This window comes from Bombyx mori, chromosome 2, assembly GCF_030269925.1.
Source record: "Bombyx mori chromosome 2, ASM3026992v2".
Lineage (NCBI taxonomy): Eukaryota > Metazoa > Arthropoda > Insecta > Lepidoptera > Bombycidae > Bombyx > Bombyx mori.
This window is the reverse complement of record NC_085108.1, coordinates 6,031,703-6,056,202: the sequence shown is the minus strand read 5'-3', so window position 1 is coordinate 6,056,202 and position 24,500 is coordinate 6,031,703. Positions and strand designations below refer to the sequence as shown.

At 36.8% G+C, this 24,500-nt stretch overlaps 1 protein-coding gene and 2 long non-coding RNA genes across 9 annotated transcripts in view; 2 read left to right on the top strand and 1 right to left on the bottom strand.

Annotated features, from left to right (window-relative positions):
- LOC101735982 (transcription factor CP2-like protein 1) overlaps positions 1-22,545 on the top strand; it is a 204,404-nt gene extending 181,859 nt beyond the window's left edge. For 4 of the 7 annotated variants that reach the window (XM_062672825.1, XM_062672814.1, XM_062672817.1 and 1 more), the window contains 9 exons: positions 314-384; positions 11,414-11,469; positions 12,086-12,259; positions 14,678-14,723; positions 15,653-15,743; positions 16,330-16,445; positions 16,994-17,068; positions 17,550-17,682; positions 18,210-22,545. In XM_062672825.1, coding sequence (XP_062528809.1) covers positions 314-384; positions 11,414-11,469; positions 12,086-12,259; positions 14,678-14,723; positions 15,653-15,743; positions 16,330-16,445; positions 16,994-17,068; positions 17,550-17,682; positions 18,210-18,362 — 915 coding nt within the window. In that variant the 3' untranslated portion in view covers positions 18,363-22,545. The remainder of the gene's footprint in view (positions 1-313; positions 385-11,413; positions 11,470-12,085; positions 12,260-14,677; positions 14,724-15,652; positions 15,744-16,329; positions 16,446-16,993; positions 17,069-17,549; positions 17,683-18,209) is intronic. The other 3 variants (XM_062672820.1, XM_062672821.1, XM_062672824.1) reach the window with 1 other exon arrangement.
- LOC134200481 (uncharacterized) overlaps positions 1-24,500 on the bottom strand; it is a 330,115-nt gene that overhangs the window by 9,932 nt on the left and 295,683 nt on the right. The gene's annotated exons all lie outside the window — the stretch shown is intronic.
- LOC119629367 (uncharacterized) lies at positions 12,272-14,547 on the top strand. Its single transcript, XR_005245395.2, has 2 exons — positions 12,272-13,448; positions 13,899-14,547. It is a non-coding gene; the product is annotated as an uncharacterized LOC119629367 (long non-coding RNA).

The following is a 24,500-nucleotide window of genomic DNA, read 5'->3' as shown; positions in this document are numbered from 1 at the left end:
CTGATTTACCAATAATTGTCCAAAAGTCACATTGCCGGCTTTGATAATAGTCGACTCACATAAGCACACACAGTAATAACAACCTGTGGGCAGTCTACAACGAAACAACAAAGAATATAAAATAAAATAAAATAAAGCACGATAATACTATTACTATTACTGGCAAGCAGAATATCATTTACATTATTAAAAATAATTTTAATAAAAGATAATTTTCACAAGCAAGGTTTAAACTAGTTACTGTAAATACAATAATTTAAATTAGTTTTTGTGAGTGTGTATATGTTTGAATGGTGAACTGATGTACCAACAGTTGTCACACGACGCGCTGATGCCGCCGCCCTCGCTGGTCACCACCTCGCCGTCCTACTCGCCAGAGCTGTGGTGAGTACTTACACAATATAAAATTACAAGAACTGGGCAGATTTTATTTTGAAACCGACTTCAAAAATGTATGAGCTTCTCGCTTTTTACTGGTGGTAGGACCTCTTATGAGTCCGCACGAGTAGGTACCACCACCCTAACTATTTCTGCCGTAAAGCAGTAATGCGTTTCGGTTTGAAGAGTGGAGCAGCCGTTGTAACCATACTGAGACCTTAGTACTCATATATCTCAAGGTGTGTGGCGCATTTACATTGTAGATGTCTATGGGCTCCAGTAACCACTTAACACCAGGTGGGCTGTAAGCTCGTCCACCCATCTAAGCAATAAAAAAAAACTATAAAACCACCGAGACTGACGGACAGACTGAAAATGAGGTTCAAAGTTTCCGTTGCATACAACCAAACCTACCAACATTTATATACTAGGTGTTAGGAGACCGCTTCCGGAAACGAAGACAGACGATAGTACTAATGATACCTTTGATGACGGGAGGTAAAAAAAAATTATCCTGATTTTTAAAAAAAAACATATTTTTAAAACAGTAGTTTAGCGGTAGGCAGCGGCTCGACTCTGCCCCTAGCATTGCTGAAGTCCATGGGCGACGGTAACCACTCACCATCAGGTGGGCCGTATGCTCGTCTGCCTACAAGGGCAATAAAAAAAATAAAAATAAAACATTTTATTATCATTATTTACGCTCCATCATGTTAGTACAACTAAATGAAATGATAGTTTCATAAAAAATACATTACTTTACTTTTTTTTAAAAACCAGCAATGAAACACAAAATCATAAACAGCTGATGCTCGGGTCAACGAACGCCGGGGCGCGGCGTTTCTTTGAAAAGTCTATACATATAATTATGTACACACAATACGTTTGTAATTCTACACTTGTATATTTCTTCTTTTTATAACTATGTTGGCGAGGAAGAGGAGGCAAGCAGTGGTGTACAAAGAAATGATTGTTTTATTTTTTCCTTTCAAATTATATTTGAAATAACGGCCGTGACGATATACCTACATGTTGTTTTTTTTTCTTGGTAGTATTGTGCGCATTCACAATTTCTCAATTCAATTTCTTGCGATGCCATTGTTGCCAGTTTTGAGTTTAGAAAAATTACTTCAGGTCAGTCATTAAATAAATAGATATAAAACTGTTTTGAAAAAAATATATACCTATGAAGTGAAATAAGTTGGAAGTTCATTAATTTGAGATTTTTAATCAGTTCGGATGAAATTAAATGAAATTGGTTGATAAAATATCAGTAAAATGTAGGATATTTAGTGAGAGTTCAATGACTGAGACTTTTTGGAAGAACCCGAAAAGAAACGTTCGGCGAGTTTCTTTCATTTTCCCACACTTTTTTTTTTTACTTTCACCGATGCTAAACGTCTCGTTAACCTCCATTATCACACGATTAAACGTATAGAAACACTTAAATAAAACAAACAAAAAGAAACATCTCTCACAACATCACTTCTCGCGCTCCCAAAAAAAAACCTTAACTATATTTAGACACAAGGATGTAAGCGCGGCACAAATAAAACCGCTTATTACCGGCAACCGAAAACTAAATATAGACCGCACAATTTACCCAATAATACGCCCGTATGTCCAATGAGATCTGGTTCATTTTAATATCTGTTAGGGCTGTGACAACAATAACTGCTATTTTTTATTAATCTATTGTATAGTTCAATTTTGAATAACACATATTTTTAATAATAAATAGTTAATATGAATTTTAATCAAATCGATCAAAAACTATAGCATCCTACATAATAATATGATATGACATAAGATTGTATTTTAAGATAAAGTCAATGGAAAATTAACAATTAGGAATTGAAAAAGCCAGACTCAGACAATACTTTCGAATCAAACATTTACTATTAAACGCGTATACGATATACTATCATGAACCCAGAACACTCTGATAATAAAAATTAAACTTTCAGATCATTTCTGTTAATTTCTGACGCTACCAAAATAGTTTTTTTATAATTAATTACACTGGTATTATAGCACGGGCAAATACCACAACCCTGTTTCCGCCGCGAAAGTTGCGTTGCTGTTCTAAAGAAATAGATTGTCGTCGAAACAAGTGAACCTGATTAAACTACCTTCGGATATGGTCTATTCCTTTGTAATGTCTATGAAGCCACCAATAGACAAGTGTAAATTTCATAATATTTCCCGTATTTACTTATAGACAAAAGAGCTCATCTACACTACCGCGAGCGATTGTCCTACTCTAGTTTATGCATTAGTGGCTTTTTTTATTTTCCTTGTGGGCAGATGAGCATACGGCCTACCTGATGGTGGGTGGTTACCGTCGCTCATGGACTTCAGCAATGCTAGGGGCAAAGCCAAGCCGCTGCTTACCGTTTACCTCATTTCGGATCCTCCCGATCCACTAACGGTGCTTTTAGGTACCTCAAGCACCGGTCAACGTTCTCGTCGAACCCGTCGCTTGCGACGAAGGGCTCGGCGAGTAAACTAACCCACAGACACAGCCCACTGAGTTTCTCGCCGGATCCTCTCAGTGGGTTGCGTTTCCGATCCGGTGATAGATTCTGCGAAGCACGGCTCTTGCTAGGGTTCGTGTTAGCAACCACGTCAGCTTTAAGCCCCGCGAGCTCACCTACTAGTTCGGTGAATCTAGAATAACCCCTCGAGGTTACTAGAATAAGTAGGAAAAAAAAATGACCCGTTTACTTATAGGGTAGTCCAATACGGTTCTTCGCAATTGGCTCTTATTACTACATGTTAATTGTTAGTCTCTTGTGAATCAATCGTTTAGCATATCTCTTTGTTAAGTAGACATGCCTTGCAGTTTCATCCGCGTCACATTGGAATTTCGATATAATATTGCCTAGGTTATGTCATTACCAAGTTGCAAACTATATTTTTGCGTAAGTTCATCTGAGTCTGTTTTCGGATTTTTACTCGGTTGAGTAATAAAGACAAAAACGTAGAAGCTTTCGCATTTATATCATAGTATGGGTATCTTAAAATTTTAAAGAAATGAATGGCCATGGTCTGAACTTCTAAAAGTTAGGTAGTCCAATACGGTTCTTCGCAATTGGCTCTTATGTGTTAATTGTTAGTCTCTTGTGAATCAATCGTTTAGCATATCTCTTTGTTAAGTAGACATGCCTTGCAGTTTCATCCGCGTCACATTTGGAATTTCGATATAATATTGCCTTTTTTTTTTTTTTTTTCTCGGGCCGGGGGCCGAACCTCCTACGAGGTCCCCGCGCCTAGGGGGCGCGCGGGGTATGTGAGACTCAACGATCTGCAGGTGTTGAGAGCAGATCGCGGGCCCAAGGATTTTAGGGCCCACCCACTAAACGACTCCCCTGCACTCTTACACCCGACGTCCGATCTCCGTCCGGGGTCAGAACCCGTTCAGAGTAGGGGGGTTCCCGCGGTCAACACTACAACCAGACACGCGGCGCCATCCCGAGGACGCCCGACCGACGGGTCGTCGAGGCGATAGTCGACGACCAACGACGTCGGTCTCCGCGGTACGGCGGCCCTACCAGGCCGCCCGGGCGGTGCCGCTGGTGTTCCGGGATACCCCGCTGGGTCAGAACCAGCCTGCCGGGTCGGAACGCGATACACCGCCGACCGGGTTGCTCTTCAACAGTATGTTCGGCGACGACAGCGACGACGAAAATGCGGACCGCATCGCAGTCCGCAGCCGCCGACGCGCCGTCCCGTCCTCCTGGTGCCAGCGCGCTAGAGTGACGGTAGCGTGCGGCGCAGCCTCAACCCCCTTAGGTCGCCCCGTGACCATCACCGGGAGGAGACTGCCTCCTCATAGGGGCTGGAGCTGGACAAACGCCCTCCTCCGAACCCCGGCTGGACGGCGGCGGCACGGCGCCGAGAGGGAAGAAGAGCTCTCCCTCTCCCGTTCCGCCGCCTCCTTCTGCGAGATGGTGGACTCGCAGAAGTCGAGCATCGCCTGCCAGGACTCGTCGCTGCCGAGCATCGTAGCCACGACGGTTGGAAGCGGTCCGGTCCTATTTTTGCAACGAGGACGCGGCGCTGCTCCGCGAAAGCGGTGCAGTACGCGAGCGTGTGCTCCGCCGTGTCCTCGTTGCAGCCACTGCAGTGGTGGCACTTCGGCGTCGGCTCCCTCCGGGCGACGAGGTGCAGGTAGCGACCGAAACAGCCGTGTCCCGTGAGCACCTGCGTCGCTCGGAAGGTGAATCGCGACCGAGGCGCGATTCACCGATATAATATTGCCTAGGTCATGTCCTCTACCAAGTTGCAAACTATATTTTTGTGTAAATTCAACTGAGTCCGTTCCCGGATTGTTACTCGGTTGAGTAATAAAGACACAAACGTAGAAGCTTTCGTATTTATATCATAGTATGGGTATCTTAAAATTTCAAATAAATGTATGGCCATGGTCTGAACTTCTAAAGGTTAAAAAATCGATTTTACGATTATTATTATTATCGGAAAGGGAATCTTTTCTTAGCACTTATTATTATTATTATAGTATTGACGGTCGGTAGCTTTGAACTTACAATAATGTGAAAGATACCATTCTCGGAGCCTGATTACGTTTGATCGAAATTTGTTACCGAAACAAAAATAAACTTTTTAAATTGTATTTTGTTGATTCAAATGCTATTACATTATAATATTATATTATACAAATTAAATTATATTACAAATACAGCTTAACTTTTATACTATACAAATACAACTCAACTCCAGTGCTGTATATTGAAATCCGATTCATCGTATTTCGGATAAGAAAAGCTGTTGTTTTTTTAATCCCTCAGATAATAGGTAGGCAGGTAGGTAGGAGAGCTCTCAAATAGCTGTGTTAATAAAGTACTTAATAATTAATATCATGTGTGAAAATTAAGCCATTTAATAAAAAAAAAGTATGCTCTTAGAACATCTCATACATACTCATATAATATGATACCTAATATCTATACTAATATATAAATCTACAGTAGTTTTTACGGATGTTCCATTATAACTACTGAACTCTGCATCCGATTGACTTGAAACTTGGTATCCATGTAGAAAATACATGTACTTAATGGATAGGCTAATATTTATATGAGTGTTGGACTTCCTACACCAGTTTCGGGGACGTTAATGATGAGAATCTTTGTGGGGGTGAGAAATAATAATGTAAATTTTAAATGCCCAGCGAAGCGGACGGTTACGGCTAGTATTTTATATTTTTAATATATATATTTTAACGAACTCTTACAACAGTACACCAGATGCAAATCTATCGTTATGTACATAAACAAAAGGCACGTATGTACATAATATAATAATTTCGTAATATTAATAACGAGCTCTATTCATATTATTTAAATTTGTTGGCACTTCGGCGTCGGCTCCCTCCGGGCGACGAGGTGCAGGTAGCGACCGAAACAGCCGTGTCCCGTGAGCACCTGCGTCGCTCGGAAGGTGAATCGCGACCGAGGCGCGATTCACCGATTCTCAGATTCATATCAAAACGTTAATACAATATGTATTAACGTTTTGATATGAATCTGAGAAGTTTTGAAAGAAACAAATCGTTTGAATTCAACAAATCGACTCATATAAAAACACGACATCCTTTTCATTCAATGAATTCGAATAGGGGGAGTGTCGTTGTGGCCCCATTTTCGTGTGTCGAGCTCTTCTATATATAGATTTCGTGGTCGACGCGTACAAACGTTTGATCCTGTTTGATGCAGTTACAATACTAGTTTACAAAACTGAATTCGGTTCGGTTTGCTTCTTCATTATCTTACTAGCGGCCCGCTCCGGCTCCGCTCGGGTCTTTAACAAAAACTTCAACGATATTTGACGTTGTTTTATTGTTTTAAAATAAAAGAAGACTTATTGTGGCATAACTACAATAGTTAGACATATGCTGTCGCGACACTTTTTGTAAATAATAATGTGTTCTACAAAGTCGTAATACATTATTTTATTCTATCATCAATAGTTTTCGCAGGGCACGCGATGTAAATAATATTTTAAGTAAATTTTTTACACCTTGGGTTACATTATTGGAGTTTTAGTAAGGATCTCCATTATTTTTTTTCAAAATAGATTATACCCTAAGTCACTCGGGAATATAGTAGCTTCCAAACAGTGAAAGATTTTTTCTAATCGGTTCAGTAGTTTCGTAGCCTATTCAATACAAACAATCAAATATTTCCTCTTTATAATATTAGTATAGAAGTATAGATATCGGCAGTCGTGCATATCGAACCGGATCAGCAATTTAGTCAGAACTGATGAACTCGATGAACTGGTGGTAGGACCTCTTGAGAGTCCGCGCGGGTAGGTACCACCACCCTGCTTATTTCTGCCGTGAAGCAGTAATGCGTTTCGGTTTGAAGGGTGGGGCAGCCGTTGTAACTATACCTGAGACCTTAGAACTTATGTCTCAAGGTGGGTAGCGCAGTTGCGTTGTAAATGTCTATGGGCTCCAGTGACCACTTAACACCAGGTGGGCTGTGAGCTCGTCTACCCATCAAAGCAATAAAAAAATAAAAATAAAAAAAACAGTAATGAACTAAAATTTAAAAACGACTAAAAATTAAATCCTATTCGATCGTAATAACATATTTTCTTCTGGAATTTTCCCAGCACACCTTACTGTATTCGAAACGTCTTTATCATTTACAAAACTAACCTCAAGTGTACGACAGACTGTTGCGACATACAAAATGCCATTGTATAAATATGATTACGCAATCAGCAGTGCTTCGTTCATCTCATTGTTCGTCAGCGAGCCATACTGTCACTCTAGTTAGTATAAAGGATTCGTCCTTGCTAAAGGTCGACGGCATTAAACATTAAATTAGCATCACATCGTTTTGGTTGTTCACGCGATACGTAGTCGATTAACTTGACCTGTGGACAAACCACAATAACTAACTTTTTTATGTTTGAGAGATTACTGGTGGCTCGGAGGCCTTTCCAGTTTTACCAGGGCAGGTGGGCGAGCAAGGGCTCAGCCAGGAGGAGACAATAATCAACTACTACCCACTTCTGTGTATAATATGAAATTCCGTAAATTTTTAAGGAAAAATACTGATAAGATTGTAATTTTATCACTACGGACGTAACTCACGGTTCGGGTATTTAATTGCTGATTTATTACCGGCGTGAGGTTTGTCAATTGTCATAATTTTTAAAAATGGTTAGAACAATCTCATAGGCGTTAGCGAAATTGAAACAAAACCTTAAAAAATGAAACGTCTAAGTGTATAAAAACCCTAATTCCACTCTTTACATACATATATTTACCTAAAAGTCATAAATTACAGGTCACTAAATAGCCCACGTCATTTTTAAAGTCCGATGAGCGATGATTAACTGCATTTTTAATTACGTTAATAGATCTATCATTTGATCTAAAAACTGAACAAAAAAATTAAGATAATAATACTATGTATACACATGTAACCTACTTACTAAATTCAACTTAGTAATTTTAAATTTACTATCAATTATCGAAATTGAGCCGATAATTTTAAAGTTATTAGGACATCACCGTAACCCAAATAAATCGCATTCACGTGTGTTTTATCTGTTCGCTATCTGCTTTTACGGCACAGAACGATTTGTGACAATATCCATGGTTACACAAGAAACCACAAAAAATAATAATGGAAAACGACAAATCCTCGACTAGAATGACCGACACCTAGATTATCATTAAATTTGAAATAACAGTTTTATAGCATTTAAGATGAACCGCTTTTTAAACTAAGGTACATATTATTTACGCTCAATCAATTTACTGGTGGTAGGACCTCTTGATAGTTCGCGCGGGTAGGTACCACCACCCTGCCTATTTCTGCCGTAAACCAGTAATGCGTTTCGGTTTGAAGGTTGGGGCAGCCGTTGTCACTATACTTGAGACCTTGGAACTTATATCTCAAGGTGGGTGGCGCATTTACGTTGTAGCTATGTCTATGGGCTCCAGTAACCACTTAACACCAGGTGGGCTGTGAGCTTGTCCACCCATGTAACCAATAAATAATAAAAAAAAACGCGCAAAAACAAACTTTAAGCGGGCCACATAAACGAAGAAACTTCGACGAAAAACCGAATAAAATTCTATGCGTCACATATTTAATGTATGTTTGAATAATTTTAATATCGTGATTAGTCGCAGCGCAGATAAGACCTAAAATATGCGTGAAGCAATTGTTTATTTATAAAATATCAGGCACGTCATATTCCGTGGAGGCACGTTTTTTTATGTTAACCGAGGTCTGGGTCAGACGTTCGTAAAGATTTTTAGTTAAATTAATGGTATTTCTTCCTTCAATTCGTCACCAAAATAAGTATGAGTATAAAAGTAATATATTTCAAATGTCGATAGTAAATATTTAAGGTTATTAAATATGTAGAAATTGAAGAAGAATTTGTAATGCTATAAAACTTATTTCATTCGTATTATCCTGTCCAATAATATATTTTTTATAATCTAGACAATCATTTTAAATTCGTGTTCTATATGTTTCTGTACTGTCAGGAATAAAATAATAGTCTTGTTGCTAAAATTCAACCTATATAAGACCCATAAGCGATTTGCCAACTCCAGTTTATTAAGAAGATCCGGTTTCTTGTTATTTCAACGAATTGGTACTCAATTGGCCCAAACTGCATACGACAATTACTGTATCCGGTTCGTTGCTGATCCTCGCCTAACTCACTCAATTAGGAGCGGTATCGAGCGGCTTTCGACTAAAAATATATCATACAACATTCATACTGACGCGTGAATAGGTTTTTTTAGTTTGTATTACTATCGTTACAAAAACCGATAAAGTAAAATGTATGTCGCATCACTAAAGCAAAGATATACCGCTCGATGCTCCGACGCGAGCTGGCCGCGACCTCTGCAAACCGGCCTCAACCGGTTTTCATCCAATCAACGAATGCGCCTCCCTCTAGCAACCAATCAGTGTTCACGTCAGCCAGTCGTTCTCGTTTCGTTGGTCTTTCAATACGTTGTTCTCTGCATCTATTGTAGTTGTTGATAAACCTATCGTGTCTTGCTCGCCGCAATTAACGATCTCGTGCCAAATTTCATAGTCCGTGTTGCACTAACGCGCATTCTTATTGTGAAAAATAATGTTGGACAAGTAAAGGACTAGAAGTTAGTGCGTTGTTACTGTGATTTATCAATTATTTCGGTGAAACTCGAACAAATGGTTGTAGAAGTAGGTTGCCGGCTAGCTATGGTGATTGAGTGCAAGCGGGAATACCGTGTGGGCTCCGGCGCATTCATCTTCTTCAACCTGACGAGACAAGACTACAGCTGACGAGTAATATGCTCGTTTTCGAGCAGAGAATTCGATTGCGCAATATAGGCCGCGGAGTTGTGCTCAACGCTAGGCTCGTTCACGGCGTGGAAGCGCGCGGTTGGCGGATGAAATTCGGTCTTCTGAAGGCTGACATCGAGATAGAAGCCGACGAGGAAACCTACAGGGAATTGGCGCGTCGTCTCGCCTCCGCCAACGTCCACGTTAGGCCGGCGCGTCGCAGTGCGCTGTAATTATCTAGTTTATACCGCTTTTTCTGGTACCTAAGTCACGGTTTTCGTTTTTTCGCGTCATTGCTTGGCTATTATGCATCTCTATAAAACATTTTGTCTCAACTTCCGTAAAAGTTCGATTCTGCAATCGCAATATTTTTGAGAAATGAAATACCTACTGGCATTAGGTGGTTGTACACTAACATAATGTTGTTAATTTACATAATTTAAAACTTCTCAGTACTTAATTCACTTGAATATCATTTGAAGTTCACAGGGCTAGAACTAAAAGCTGATCAATTCGAAATGTTGGATATCAGTTTAAGATTTGTTTACAAATAAACTTGGTAAGATGAAAAATATTCAGAGTCAAATGTACATACAGACTGATTTACCAATTGTTAATAATTGTAAATAGAAACAAATTCATTTTAATTTAAAATGTATTCTCACAATCTTTTACAATTGAATACACCTTCATTTCAACACAATGCCTAAAATTAAATAGTGTCAATTTAAATTTCTGGTTACGTCCTGTACTCATTAACAAAACACATCCCAGTTGTTAGCTAAATTGATTGCTAAATACACAGATAGAGAAAACTTCTCAGCCATGAACCAATTTAAGCATTTACTTGCGTAAATACTCTTTTCAGTGTAGGCACCACTATCCTAGAAGCATATATACTGAAACCAATGGCCACCACCACCAGCCACCATTCATCAAACTTGACTTCGAAGTCTTGTGAAAAGTCCCCCATCACCCTTTTCACTGGAATAAATAACCACTTTGCTGCAGAAATAGACAGGACTTTGATTACTCATTTTAAGGCTGCCATTTCACACAAATTAAGCAGTGCTATTTAGTTGTTGGTATGTGAAGGTCCTCATAATTCTAACTTAATTGTTAATTTTAACTTAATTAATAATAACTCATTATTGTAGACATGATGCAATCAACTTGAGTACATACTACATACTGTAAAGAACTAATTTTCACAATTTGATTCTATTAAAGCTCATTAAATTCAAGACTAAATGATAATTGCACTTGTTAATAAGGGTGTATCATGAAATAAATGAAAATGTGCATATGATAAACATAAAAATACGAATAATTCTTGAAAGGATGAATATATATCAAATAATGGACGAACAAGTGAATAGATCACTCAATGTAAATCCTGTAAACCAGCTTAGCGACATGAGGTTGGACTCTTAATTGTATTGTAAAGATATTTTTCCAACTTTAAACTGAAACACCTGAATCCTTCACAACATAATTAGACACGGTAATGGTACTTATGATGCGGGCATACAAGATGCCTGACCCCCAGAAAAAATGTAATGATTCATAAGTCAAGATTCCCCTACAATTTTTGATAGCATGTTTCAGATACCTCATTTTTTAGGGTGCTTCAAATACATGTTTCTCTAGTTTTCATTTTCAAATTGTAATTTATTAACTTTTTTATATAATTGTTCCAGTGTGACACCTAAATCTGCCTCGAGCCCTATCACTACCAAGCCGATTTCTCAACCAGGTAAATATCATTGACTAGTTTAGTTTTGGGGGTAAATTTTGTTCTTTTTCATTCAGTTTCCGGCACCTGTGATACCGGAACAGAATCCTAATTCATTGGCCTATTTTTGTTTCTGCATTTGTTCTTATTTGACTAATATCCTCATATTCAATAAATATATATATTTTTTTAAAGTACTTACTTCTCAATAAGGTTTTTGTTCACTATATTTTCATAATAAACATAATAATATACATCTTATTTATATCTCTAAACGAGCAATTCTTGTATATAATATTATTATATAATCTGAATCTCGGAAACGGCTCCAACGATTTTCATAAAATTTTGTATACAGGGGATTTCGGGGACGATAAATTGATCTCGCTACGATTTATTTTCAGAAAATGTTGTTTTATTCGTGTTTTTAATAATCAACTCTTCCCGACATCTATTGGCGAATAGTAATACTATTTTCCTTAATTGAGGGCAACTAACCGCTTTAAAGAAACAACAAGATGGCGTTATCAAAAAAAAAAAAACGAGCAAAGCGAGCTCGGTCATCATCTAGTGCATGCATAAACGGCATATTATCTTGTGTAAATGAAATAAAATGATGTTTTTTTTGTACACAAAGGTAAACAAGAATACTGTCTGCTTGATGCTAGGTGTTCACCGTCGCTCATGGACGTCGATGACGCCAGGAGTAGAGCCTCTACCAATAAATACTTCTTTCAAACCTTAATTGATGAAGACCATATCGTAGCACTCGGCAAGTACTGTGAAGGGGATATCATTTCACAGTTTGATGGTACGTGTGCGAAAAAAAAATAAAAATTCTTCACATTGGTGGTACATGAATAAAGGGAGAGAAAGTGGTAGATTAATAAAACTGTAGGGCTTTTTTTTCCAATTCGTTTATGGGCATTGTTATGCAGAAATTCGTTGAGAATAAAATTGTTTATAAGGGTCAACGAGTCATTTTATTACAAGATATACAGGGGACTACACAATTACCAGAAAGACTTAAATAGAACTGTTGATTAAATTTTATTTGGGTTAATTTATTAAAAAATTATTACATATCAAAAAACTGGTGGTAGGACCTTTGGGGGTCCGCACGGGTAGGTACCACCACCCCGCCTATTTCCGCCGTGAAGCAGTAATGCGTTTCGGTTCGAAGGGTGGGGTAGCCGTTGTAACTATACTGAGACCTTAGAACTTATATCTCTAGGTGGGTGGCGCATTTACGTTGTAGATGTCTATAGGCTCCAGTAACCACTTAACACCAGGTGGGCTGTGAGCTCGTCCATCCACCTAAGCAATAAAAAATGAAAATTATATTTATTAAACATCAGTACCATTTGTGAGTTTGGCATCATAGATAATACACATAAATTAGTTATCAGCAACTCAAGCACTCAACATAAATGTTTACGGGCGTCGGCCACTAGATGGCTTCGCTTCGATTAGTTTCTCATTGCTCCTGTAGATGGCAGTAACATATTACCTATATTTTATTTTTAATGAAGGATTTTGTAAATTTTTAGAAACCACAAATTGATAAAATTTAATCAATTTGTCTCTTGAAACTAATCGAAGCGAAGCCATCTAGCGGCCGACGCCCGCAAAACTTTTTGTTGGGTGCTTAAGCTCTAACTAATTTGTGTGTATTATGGTTATTTCACATGAGTAAATAGGAGTACAGAGACAAAGTTTCGAACAGCCGCGCCACGGTACGTCACTACAAGCATGATGCGCGTGTGTGCGTGAGCACTGGCGGTTCGTCACGTACGGAACGAAACCTGTTTATACTGGTTCGGCCAGTGCCAAAACAAAGGGCTCGCTCACCGCTAGCTGTGCGTCGCGTCGCGCGTGCTTAAATTTCGAATTTGAATTTATTAGAAAAAGTGTAAATATGGTCTATTGTACTGTTTGCATAAACAACTATCGAAAAAATAAAAACCTATCTTTTTTAATTATCCCAAAAACTTCACTAGGTAAGTAGTAGTTATAATTATTTTTTACTTAGATACCTCATATTATGATACGTTTCTGCCTCAATTTCGAAAGAAGCTCATATAGGTAGGTACCTACGCGTCCATTGGCCCGCGACAGACACACCGCACGCAAAACAAAAAATCGCTAATCCTGATTATCTTAGTGACAGGATAACGGATCAAACTGCTTAAAACATTTAATTGTCATCAATCCTTAATAAGTATGCCAAATTTCGAGTTAATCCGACGTTTTGAAGGGGGTCAAAATCATGTTCAAAGATTCCGTTACATACCAACATACGTATGAAGCTAATAAAAGCGTATTAAAAATACAAAACATAATAAAATCTTTTGCGTGCGGTGCGTCCGACGCGGGTATTCTTTAGTTATTGAATGATTACCTCAGTTTATAAATTGAAAATACTATTCATGGTTTTATTATTATTTCAGACGACAAAACGGTTACAAGCTGTCGGGCGAGAAGATCTCCTTTCCAAATTTGTAAATGATAAAATAAGTCAACAAAACAGAATCCGTGAAGATCACTTTAAAAAATCCTGTATTAAGTTTTCTAAAAATGAACTGTAAAATATTTATTCAGCAATGCTTTTCCTACACTCAACTTGCCGACAAATTACGGAGCCTATTCGAGTTTGAGCCAGTGTGAGAATGTATTTCTACTACATCTAATGTGATATTTTCAAGCCAATAGTTATCTTGGGAAATATGAGAAAGACTTTTTTCAGCCATTACAATGACTTTAATGAAAGCAGTATAGTATAGAATGTTTTTTTAAAAATACCTCCTGACAATTTCATCGCATTTTTTGAATTGCTTGAGAAAAAAATTCGAGAATATTTTGATCTACAAAATAAATATTTTAATATGTATTGGTAAAACATACACAAGATTGTAAATTGGATATGCCATGCAAGTGCTTTCCCATTGATTATATTTAAAAAACTTTATATTAGATTTAGAATTTATCTTTCGATTAAGAGGTATAACAAATTTATTAAAAAAACAAAAATTACAAAAAAAAAAACTATTTAGATTAAGCAATTTGTTAAAAAAAAATATACATAAAAAAGCTGAAAAACGTTTTGTGTATTTATTTTAATCCTCCTGTGCCAACCCTACCAAAATAGCTAACAATTTTGATCGCTCTTTAGAAGCTTGGTCTCTGTATGTTTATTATTTACCCATGCGGTTATATCTTTCTGTTACAGCCATCGTTGGTACTACTAATCAAATGAAGCCGCTGTATTGTCAAGAGTAAGTTCTTTATTACATATGTATATCTTTACATAAGAAGGCAAAAATAAAATAGTCAAGCACTCTTCTCCGTGGGTAAAAAATATTCCAAGTCGGAAAGTGAGCAAACAGGTCTTTTAACTTGTTATTTTGAATGTAGTTTCACCACTGGGAAAGAACCATAAAAAACGTGGCCTTGCTATCATAAGTATGCATCCCTAAGTTATTCTGACAGGATATTAACTTATTGAAGCACAGTGTCAAATAATAGTCTACTAGCCCACTGAGTTTCTTCCCGGATCTTCTCAGGCGATTGCGTTTCCGATACGGTGGTAGATTCTGCGAAGCACGACTCTTGCTAGGGTTCGTGTGAGCAACAAAGTCAGGTTTGAACCCAGTGAGCTCACCTACTTGCCCCGTGATGCTAATTATGGTCTCTCAAGACCATCAGCTTAGGTAGGAGAAAAAAAAAGACTGAAATCTCAGTTGCATTAGTGCACTTCATATATCCTGCCTTTGAGATTATTATTACAGCAGGTAACATACTGCAAAGTTTGTACTGTTTCTGAAAGTCTTCAATCATTTCAACATTTCTATTGCAAAAAGGAATTGGTAAATTTAACACAGACACAAAACTATATGTATTGTTAAGCAGCATAAATTTAAATATTAATATAAAATCATTTCATTTCATTTCATCTCAGTTGATTAATGTCTCAAATTAATCATCTTCATTTCATTTAATTTCACTCTATGCTATCATTTTGCATAAAAATAAGAATATAAATTAAAATAAGACTAATGACTTAAAGTTCTTAGTTACCAGGTCATAAATTCCAAAAAAAAATTGCTTAAATAGCACCTGGTGTACAAACTCGTCACTGGTCAATATTATTAAACATGGAGAAAGAAAATGGATTGATAAATGATAGCGTGTGAAATTCTAACAGTGCTGGTGAGATGAAGGTGAGCAGCCCAACCTGCCACTCCCCAGGAGCTATCCTGCCTGATCTACCACAGCCTGCTGAGGAACCAGACAAGGTATTTTGTAATACTAATTCAGGAATGACTGGTGGTAGGACCTCTTGTGAGTCCGCACGGGTAGGTACCACCGCCCGCCTATTTCTGCCGTGAAGCAATAGTGCGTTTCGGTTCGAAGGGTGGGGCAGCCGTTGTAACTATACTGAGACCTTAGAGCTTATATCTCAAGGTGGGTGGCGCATTTACATTGTAGATGTCTATGGGCTCCAGTAACCACTTAACACTAGGTGGGCTGTGAGCTCGTCCACCCATCTAATCAATAAATAAAAAATAAAAAAACCATAACGGGACTGTCACAGAGCTTCATGCAACTTTTGGTTACTATTATATTTTTTTTAAATCGCCGTCATTAGTAAAAAAAAAGGCTTGGATGGAGTGTGTGAATGATGATACGACAGAGAGAGAGGAGTGAGTGTTGAGATGACGGCTGATAGAAGAGAATGGAAGAGAAAAATTAGCTGTGTCGACCCCACCTAGTGGGATAAGGTGGAGAAAAAGAAGAAGAAGAAACCGTCATCAGTAAATTACTGATTAGATGAAAGCTATTGTCTTTGTCAGACAAATATCTAGGTTCTTTTCTTTGCAGAACTTTGGATTATCAAAAGATGCCACCTCCGCCGAGACTCAGGTGTGGTTGTCCCGACAACGGTTCATGCAACACGCCGCCACGTTCGCGAACTTTTCCGGGGCTGATCTGCTGAGGTGAATCAATGTTCTTGATTGTAAATACTAACTGATATGATATAAAAAAGAAATGGTGCGTTTGGAACTTGGTGCACTTGAAAGAAGTGACAGATAGGCAGCGGCTTGGCTCTGCCTCTGTCATTGCTGATGTCCATAAGAAAACAACCTCTTCGCCATTTATATAATATATTTTTAAATTATATATAGAAAAATAAATATATACATTTTTTATATCGTTCATTAAAAATAAAATATTAAATCAAACATAAGAATCTTCTAACTGTCTAAGAATCTTTCAGTAATTATAATATAATTAAAATTATGAAGTCATAAAAATTTTAATACCTTTTAATTAATTTGGTATCAAGTCGAGGCAAAGCATTAGTTTACTTTCCCGGGATAAAACGTAACTGTCACTCTCCTGACTGAATATTATCACTTTAAAACAATCATGTCTGTCCCTTACGACGTGAAATAAATACAAACAAACAAATTATATAGATAGTAAATATATGTCACAATATTTTTCTTTGCAATCTGTAAATAAACACTACTTTCATTCTCAGACTATCCCGTGATGACATTATCCAGATCGTCGGACTGGCTGATGGCATACGTCTGTTCAACGCACTTCACGCCAAGTAAGTATGAACTATACATGTATTTTATATACCTACTAACTTTAACTTAAGGGAGCTATTATAACATGACGAGCTGTATAGGCAAGTTGATGGGCCTGAGACATTTTGCTAGCATCTGTCTCACACTCACACAAGAGAGTGCTTTGATGCATCTACATACTGTTCGAAATCACCACCCACTAAGAAGATGAAGGGTTGTCCCTATGGGTTATAAATATCACATAAATTCCTATATCATAAATACAAAGACACCCACTATGAAGATCTGGTGTTATATCGTGAAACTTCCAATGTCATAAATACGAATACTCCAAGTGTGAGATTTTTAATTATTAATTAAAAGAATTGATTAGACGTTGAACATGAACAAAAATATATCATCAAAACTTGTTGTTAGTAAAGGTGTACTCTTCATTCATTCATTCATGTCTAATTAGTTAAGTAGAGTTACTGTATTCTCCACAACACTATATATCCGCAGACGCATCTCGCCGCGCCTCACCCTGTACGTGTGCCCGCCCTCCTCCGACGTGCACTGCGCGCTCTACCTGCACGCGTGTCGCGCGCACGAGCTGGTGCACAAGCTGAACGCGCTGCAGGGAGCCGGCAGCAAGGTAATGTCGACATTTAAACGGTAGGCAGTGGCTTGGCTCTGCCCCTGGCATTGCTGAAGTCCATGGGCGGCGGTAACCACTCACCATCAGGTGGGCCGTATGCTCGTCTGCCCACAAGGGCAATAAAAAAAAATACACTGCGCGCTCTAGCTGCACACGAGCCAAAATTAAAAACACGTCTCTAAGCCATTAACTAACGAACAAAGTCCAGTAATTATGCCCTAAACACGTAATTGCGGATCCTCCTGATCCACTAACGGTGCTTTTAGGTACCCCAAGTACCGGTTACCGTCCTCGCTGAACCCGTTGCTTGCAACGAAGGGCTCGACAAGTAAACTAACCCATAGACACAGCCCACTGGTTTCTCGCCGGATCTTGTCAGTGGGTCGCGTTTCTGATCCAATGGTAGATACTGTGAAAAACTGCTCTTGCTAGGGTCAGTATTAGCAACACTCCCAGTTTGACCGCTCAGGTTACTAGAATAAGATAAGAAAAAAAACGTAACGATTGATTTATTTTATTTGCAGGATTGCGAAACCGTATTGGTGTCCGGTCCGAACGGCGCTCGCGTCCGCCTCACCGACGAGCTGGTGCGACATCTGCCAGACAACTCGACTTATCGCCTCAAGAGACTCGAAGACTGCAATGCTCTGCTCCTAAGCGCCACCACCGGCAACTGACAAACCAAGATGAACTGTCTGTGTTTGGGAGTGGACCATACAACATTATTCAATTGTCATCGGTTCACGATTCGTCTGCAATCCTGATCATCATCAGTGTGTAATGCGTAAGAACACGATAAAAAACAAACGTGTGGCACTCGGGAACTGCCGCGGTAAAGCTATTGCATAGCATTTTTTATCAACTTATGCAATTATAATTAGACAATGATAATTTAATATTAAAACAATAATAAAACAAACCACGCTATATTAAACATTAATAAAACCAAAATCTAGACTGTCCCCTTCACACTCATAAGCTAGATCGCGCGAGAGAGAGATGGGCAGACTTTCATGATGCGCATGTAGTGTGACGTCACGCCACGCGCTTATTCACAAACACTACACAAGCGCAACGTGTGAATGTGTTGAACGTGAGCTACATGGTAGGCGGAGTGAGGGGTGTAAGGTTTTTTTCGTTACGGATTTTCATGATTCGGTCGCCGCGCTCAAGGCCCGCGATAAAAGCTATGCAATAGCTTAAAAAAAAGAAAGGATTGTGTGGTTTTATGAAAGCACGGTAAAAGTGAAACTTTTTTTCACATTATAGACATATAACTGACAAACAACATTTACATTAAACACTGACAAAAACAAAAACAAAATAGCGTGGAGCACTGGTACAAATGAGTTATAGTCTATACACTACACGGTCAGCTGCTGCGAACTATAGGCGCCGCCATATTGGCCTTGGCTGCTCTGACGAGCGCCTTTCACTGTATCCCTACTCCGCGGCTGACCGTCACGCGACATGCAACACACAGACGAAAAAATTTGAGACGATGTAATAAAAGTTTCACTTTAATAACTGTGTTAAGTAATTAAGACGCCGGTACTTTTAATATCATTAATAATGGCTGAAGACTACCATTCTGCGTCTTATCTTCCACTCTCAGCTTACGGTTTGATGGCAGGAAAGCCTGTTTTATAAAACAATTATGATTTCGATTAAGAGGGATGTGTGGCAGCTTATAGTGTCTACAGACAGACCTATGAGAACACGTGGTTGGACCTGATTTGGACTGCACGTCTATCAGATTCGACAATCAAGTCTGCGTACACATTGTGTAAGCCATTGATGATACAAGTTCTAAGCAATTAAGTTTATTATCTTGGGACTTTACAAACGATTTGTTCTAGTTGGAACATTTTAATGAGTGTGTGATGATGGATAGTGAACATTTAAAGTGGGACGGGTTGTCTACAGTTAGAATGATCACTAAAAAGGGGCCAGTACATATACAATTGTGTCTTATATTTCACACTAATTCTTCACCACATATTTTTACTAAAAAAATTATGTTATACTCTTATATATTTGTGCAGCTGAGAATATTTTAATTAGTTTTGTGTTTAGAATTTGAAGGTATTATTGTATGTTGATTATAATCCATACATGAGTCGTCTATTATCAAAGGTGGCAATCTGTGCATTTGGACAAAAAAAAATTATTGATATGTCAATACAGATTGATTTGAATATAATCATCTCCTTCAAAGAATACGGTTCAAAACCTGCATTAAATAAAGGTTAATACTTAACCTGTTATTTATCTAAGATGTCGTTCAGAAGAGTTTTGTGACTGCCAATGGAATACAAAGTCAATAATTCGTTTTTCTGATTTACCAATCATTGTCCAAAAGTCAGATTGCCGGCTTTGATAATAGTCGACTCACATGTTTGATGTTTTATAACAAAAATATTCTCATCTGCGTAAAGTTTAGTTTTAAGATTTAATATTGTGCAATTTATTATTATTATTATTATTAGGTTATAAAAATGCGTTGTCATACAATCTGTTTTTAAGGCAGACCATAAAACTATTCGTTATTTAGAGAAATAATTATTATTTGTTAAGCGTCTGAACCTTTATCGGACGTAGGTGAAAGCCATGGTATATCATATAATTTATAAGTTCTTATAAAGATTTAAATGTAAAATAAGTCTTAGTAAATTAAGCATCATAGAAATTTTTATTTTTTTTATAGAGAATGAGAAGAAGTCTTTGTAAAGACATTAAATATAGATCTATAGTCGGATTTTTAATTAGACGAAGCCAGGTGACAGTAGCTAATGTCACTTTGTGAAATAATGTTGCTATATTTAAAGTAATAGTGATGCGTTCAGTTCTCGTTCAATCACATGAATGAACAATGAGTGTGAAGAGTTAATCATTAATTTCAAAGTATAAAAGAATATTATTTATATTTTACAATAAAATTGTATTAAAGTGCTCCAATATATGTTACTAGTAGTATGTAACTACAATCAGTTTTTTTATTTTCATTACCTACCTATAATTGTTATATTTTATACGTCTATAATTTCAACTATATGATGTATTAGAAATAGGACAGTCTTACAAGCTTCCTCGCAATGTTTTTCTTAATGTTTAAAACACTCGGTATTCAGTACAGGTAGATACTATAGGAACATAATATTTCGTCGAAAACTCGTTGGTATGTACAAAGCACGCCTAAAATTCGAACCCCGTACTCGATATCGGCAATTCGACACACCAACTATTCACTAGACAATCGAGGCAATTTCATTAATTCAGGAGTTTTTTCAATCGTTCACTTTGTCACAACACTATTTTATTTCATCAAAAACTGACAACACAGTAAACGTCAGTTGACTTCGTCTAATAAAAAATCCGACTATATCTTATATTATTTTGTAATTTCTCTACATATTGAGATACTTGTTGCTTCCTTGAACAACGTAAAATTTGTGAGGACAAAAATATATATTCAATAAAACTCACAAATTGAGATGATTTCTAAATATATCTTGAATGCCTAAAATTTTGGTTAAAAAATATTTTTTAAGTTTGGTAGCTATAACCTGACGTTGTTATTTTATTTAGTTTGCATGTTTTTTAACTATAAAGGTTTATGTTCAAAGAATACACTATAAAAAAATGTTTTTGGCAAATCTAAAATTTCAATATAGTGTTTCGGTAACTAATTTAATTGGTTGGTATTTTAATGGTCGAAGCATTGTTCCTATGCATATTTCACTGTAGTGCTCCCTGTTAGAACAGATATGTTATCGGTTTGGGACAATTTATTCATTTGTTAGTTGATGGCTTGTTCGTTCCATTGACTGTATGTATTGTATATTATTTATCAATGTTCCAAGTTCCGACACTACAAAGCTCCATGTAACAAACATAATAATATCGACGCTTGAAAGGCAAACGTGACTAAGCGACAATGCTTGAACTTTACAGTAGACTAATTTAAAGTTGAAATACCTGAAAACTAATTTTATTTTAACGAATCTAGCTGTAGTAGAATCTAGCTAGTAGCTGTAGGATTGAAATGATTTTAATAGACCTAGAAATATATATATTTTTGCGCATCGAATATGGTTATTGCCTATCATTTATGTACAAAGCAGCTATTGTCGCTTTCATGTTTGCCTTTCAAGCGTCGATATGTAGATCGTATCATTATCGTTATCATCTGAACCAGAGTGCTAAAGATTATTTTCTTGCCACCACCACCAAGAAAACAGATTTTCAAAGATATATATAGAATATTGTAAATTATATTAGACGGAAATTTTTTATTTGAAAAAAAAAAACATATATTCTGTAGTTTAATAATTTCAAACACTTTAGTTTTCAAAGTGTGAATTAAACATATTTTTAGCACTAGTCGTAAGGTATGTTAGTATATACAGAGGTGCCTTGAGAAGTGCCTCAAACGCGCGCTTGTTGCGATTCGGAGTATTATGAATATTTAATTTTAGGTTATTCTAAGTATTTTGGAGCACTAACAAATTTCCTGTCACAACTCGGCAGAAAATATTCATAAAAATGTTTTTTTTTTGTGAATCAAACCTCTCATAAATCAATTGCAAATAAAATTGTAAATAATAATCTTAAATGTTTTTGTACTTTCTAGAAAACATTAAGTAAGTAGGTTTGATTATTATAATAATGTTGTAAGGAAATAAAAATTCGTTTTTTCTGTAATTCTTTTGCCGAGCTGTGTTTGCAAATAGGAATTTGTTTTGATGTTGAAAAATTAGACATGTTATTCTCTTGAATTAAGTTTTTTTGTTATCGTTGCATGTATTAGTTGTAGTCATTATATTGTTTGTGTAATCGATTAATAAACAAGTTTATAAACATATGAATTTTATTTAACCATAGTTCCCAAGGCTTTCACTTTATGGCAAAGCCACGGACCACGTCAACAAAAGCAATTATGCATTGTAGACAAGCAATATAGAATTGGTGGCTAATTTTGCGATAACCCTGCGTTCATCCGCAGTGCGTTTCCAGACCTTTTTGCCATGCTTTGAAACGGTTGAAATTTGTGTCTGAATTAAATGTCTGGTGTATGTAAATGTATACCAGTTGTGTGAGTAGTAGCCTAGTGTCCGGAGAAATCTAGTCCGTACGGCACTTTTTTCCCTACTTATGCTGATAGCCTTGAGAGGCTATTTCAGTTTCGCTCTAGCATGTAGATGAGCTCTCGAGGCTCAAATCGGAGTGTTGTTAACATTGGCCTTAGCAAGAGCCGTGCTTCGCAGAATCTACCACCGGATCGGAAACGCGACCCACTGGGAAGATCCGGCGAGAAACTCAGTAGGAGTACGGCACGAGGTGCGCTCCAGTGTACACGGTTGGTCCTTGTCAATTTCATGTTCGGTTTAACGGTTTATTATTTGAGAAATAATACAAAGTTTTACTGGTGGTAGGACCTCTTGTGAGTCCGCGGGGGTAGGTACCACCACCCTGCCTATTTCTGTCGTGAAGCAGTAATGCGTTTTGGTTTGAAGGGTGGGGCAGCCTTTGTAACTATACTGAGATCTTAGAACTTATATCTCAAGGTGGGTGGCGCATTTACGTTGTAGATGTCCATGGGCTCCAGTAACCACTTAACACCAGGTGGGCTGTGGGCTCGTCCACCCATCTAAGCAATAAAAAAAAAAGTGCTTGTTTTGTGTTGCTAAACTATCAAGTAACGAACGTCTAGGAAGCTCAGTCTATTATTAGCATCCAGTTTAGAAATTAATTTTCAGTCGGAAAGTTTTCGATTCATTAAAACAAAACATGCGTGTATAAAATTTTATTTAAATATTCATAGAAGGCACTTTTTACATCGGACTTATAATACTGCTCCAATGATATTTTGTGATGAAAATAAAAACAATTATGATGTAACAATTCTGGCTGTTTTATTGAATAAATAAAAGTAACCTAGTGTTGCTATACTAAACAAAACAAATTACCTTAAAATATTTAAAAAAATCTGGCAATATTAGACATGATTGGTTAAAATACAAGGAATGTGTACATAAATGTATTAAAAAATTACAAGAATTAATTTTGATCAATCTAAAATAAAATACTTTTTCTTAAAGTATTTATTTACAAAAAAAAAAACTACAAACACTGGGTTAAAAAAAATAGAAAATTTAAGGACTTAAATTATACCCAGTGTATTTATTATACTAAAAAGTATTCAAATAAAAATAATATAAAATGTATGAAGTATTTAACTAATATGAATTAGCAGTAAGTAAGTATATTATTTTGACGCCACTAAGAGCCTATTACATACACTACTTAATGTGAAGTAAACATGATTTATATTTAACTTTGTAAATATGTTTTTTCCGTTGATATTTTAAAATATTACAGTGTGAAGATATTCCTTATTTTTATTCAGAATGATTTATTAACATCAAGACCTCAGTGTGTCAAATTAAAATATGTTAGTATGAATTATTAAGTGATAGTTAATATTTGTATATCAGGTTTTTTTTTCTCCGTGCTTAAAAAAAGCTACTTTTAATATAACGATTCTTCTGTGCCTTACGCTGGTCTCCAACAATCTTGTTAGTTTTTGTACAAGAAAATTATTAACAATAAAAAATGGAATGAGAATAAAAATGCTAAAATAATTTGGTCCATAAGACAAATCTTCATAAAAATATTAATTTATTCATAAAAATTGTGACTTTCCCTTATTATTATTAAGAAATTCACTAAAAAAAGGTCTAAAAATATGAATAGTTATTATAGAATTTATAAAAGTTTATTTTCATGGAAAAGTAGTTGACGATAAAAAAAAA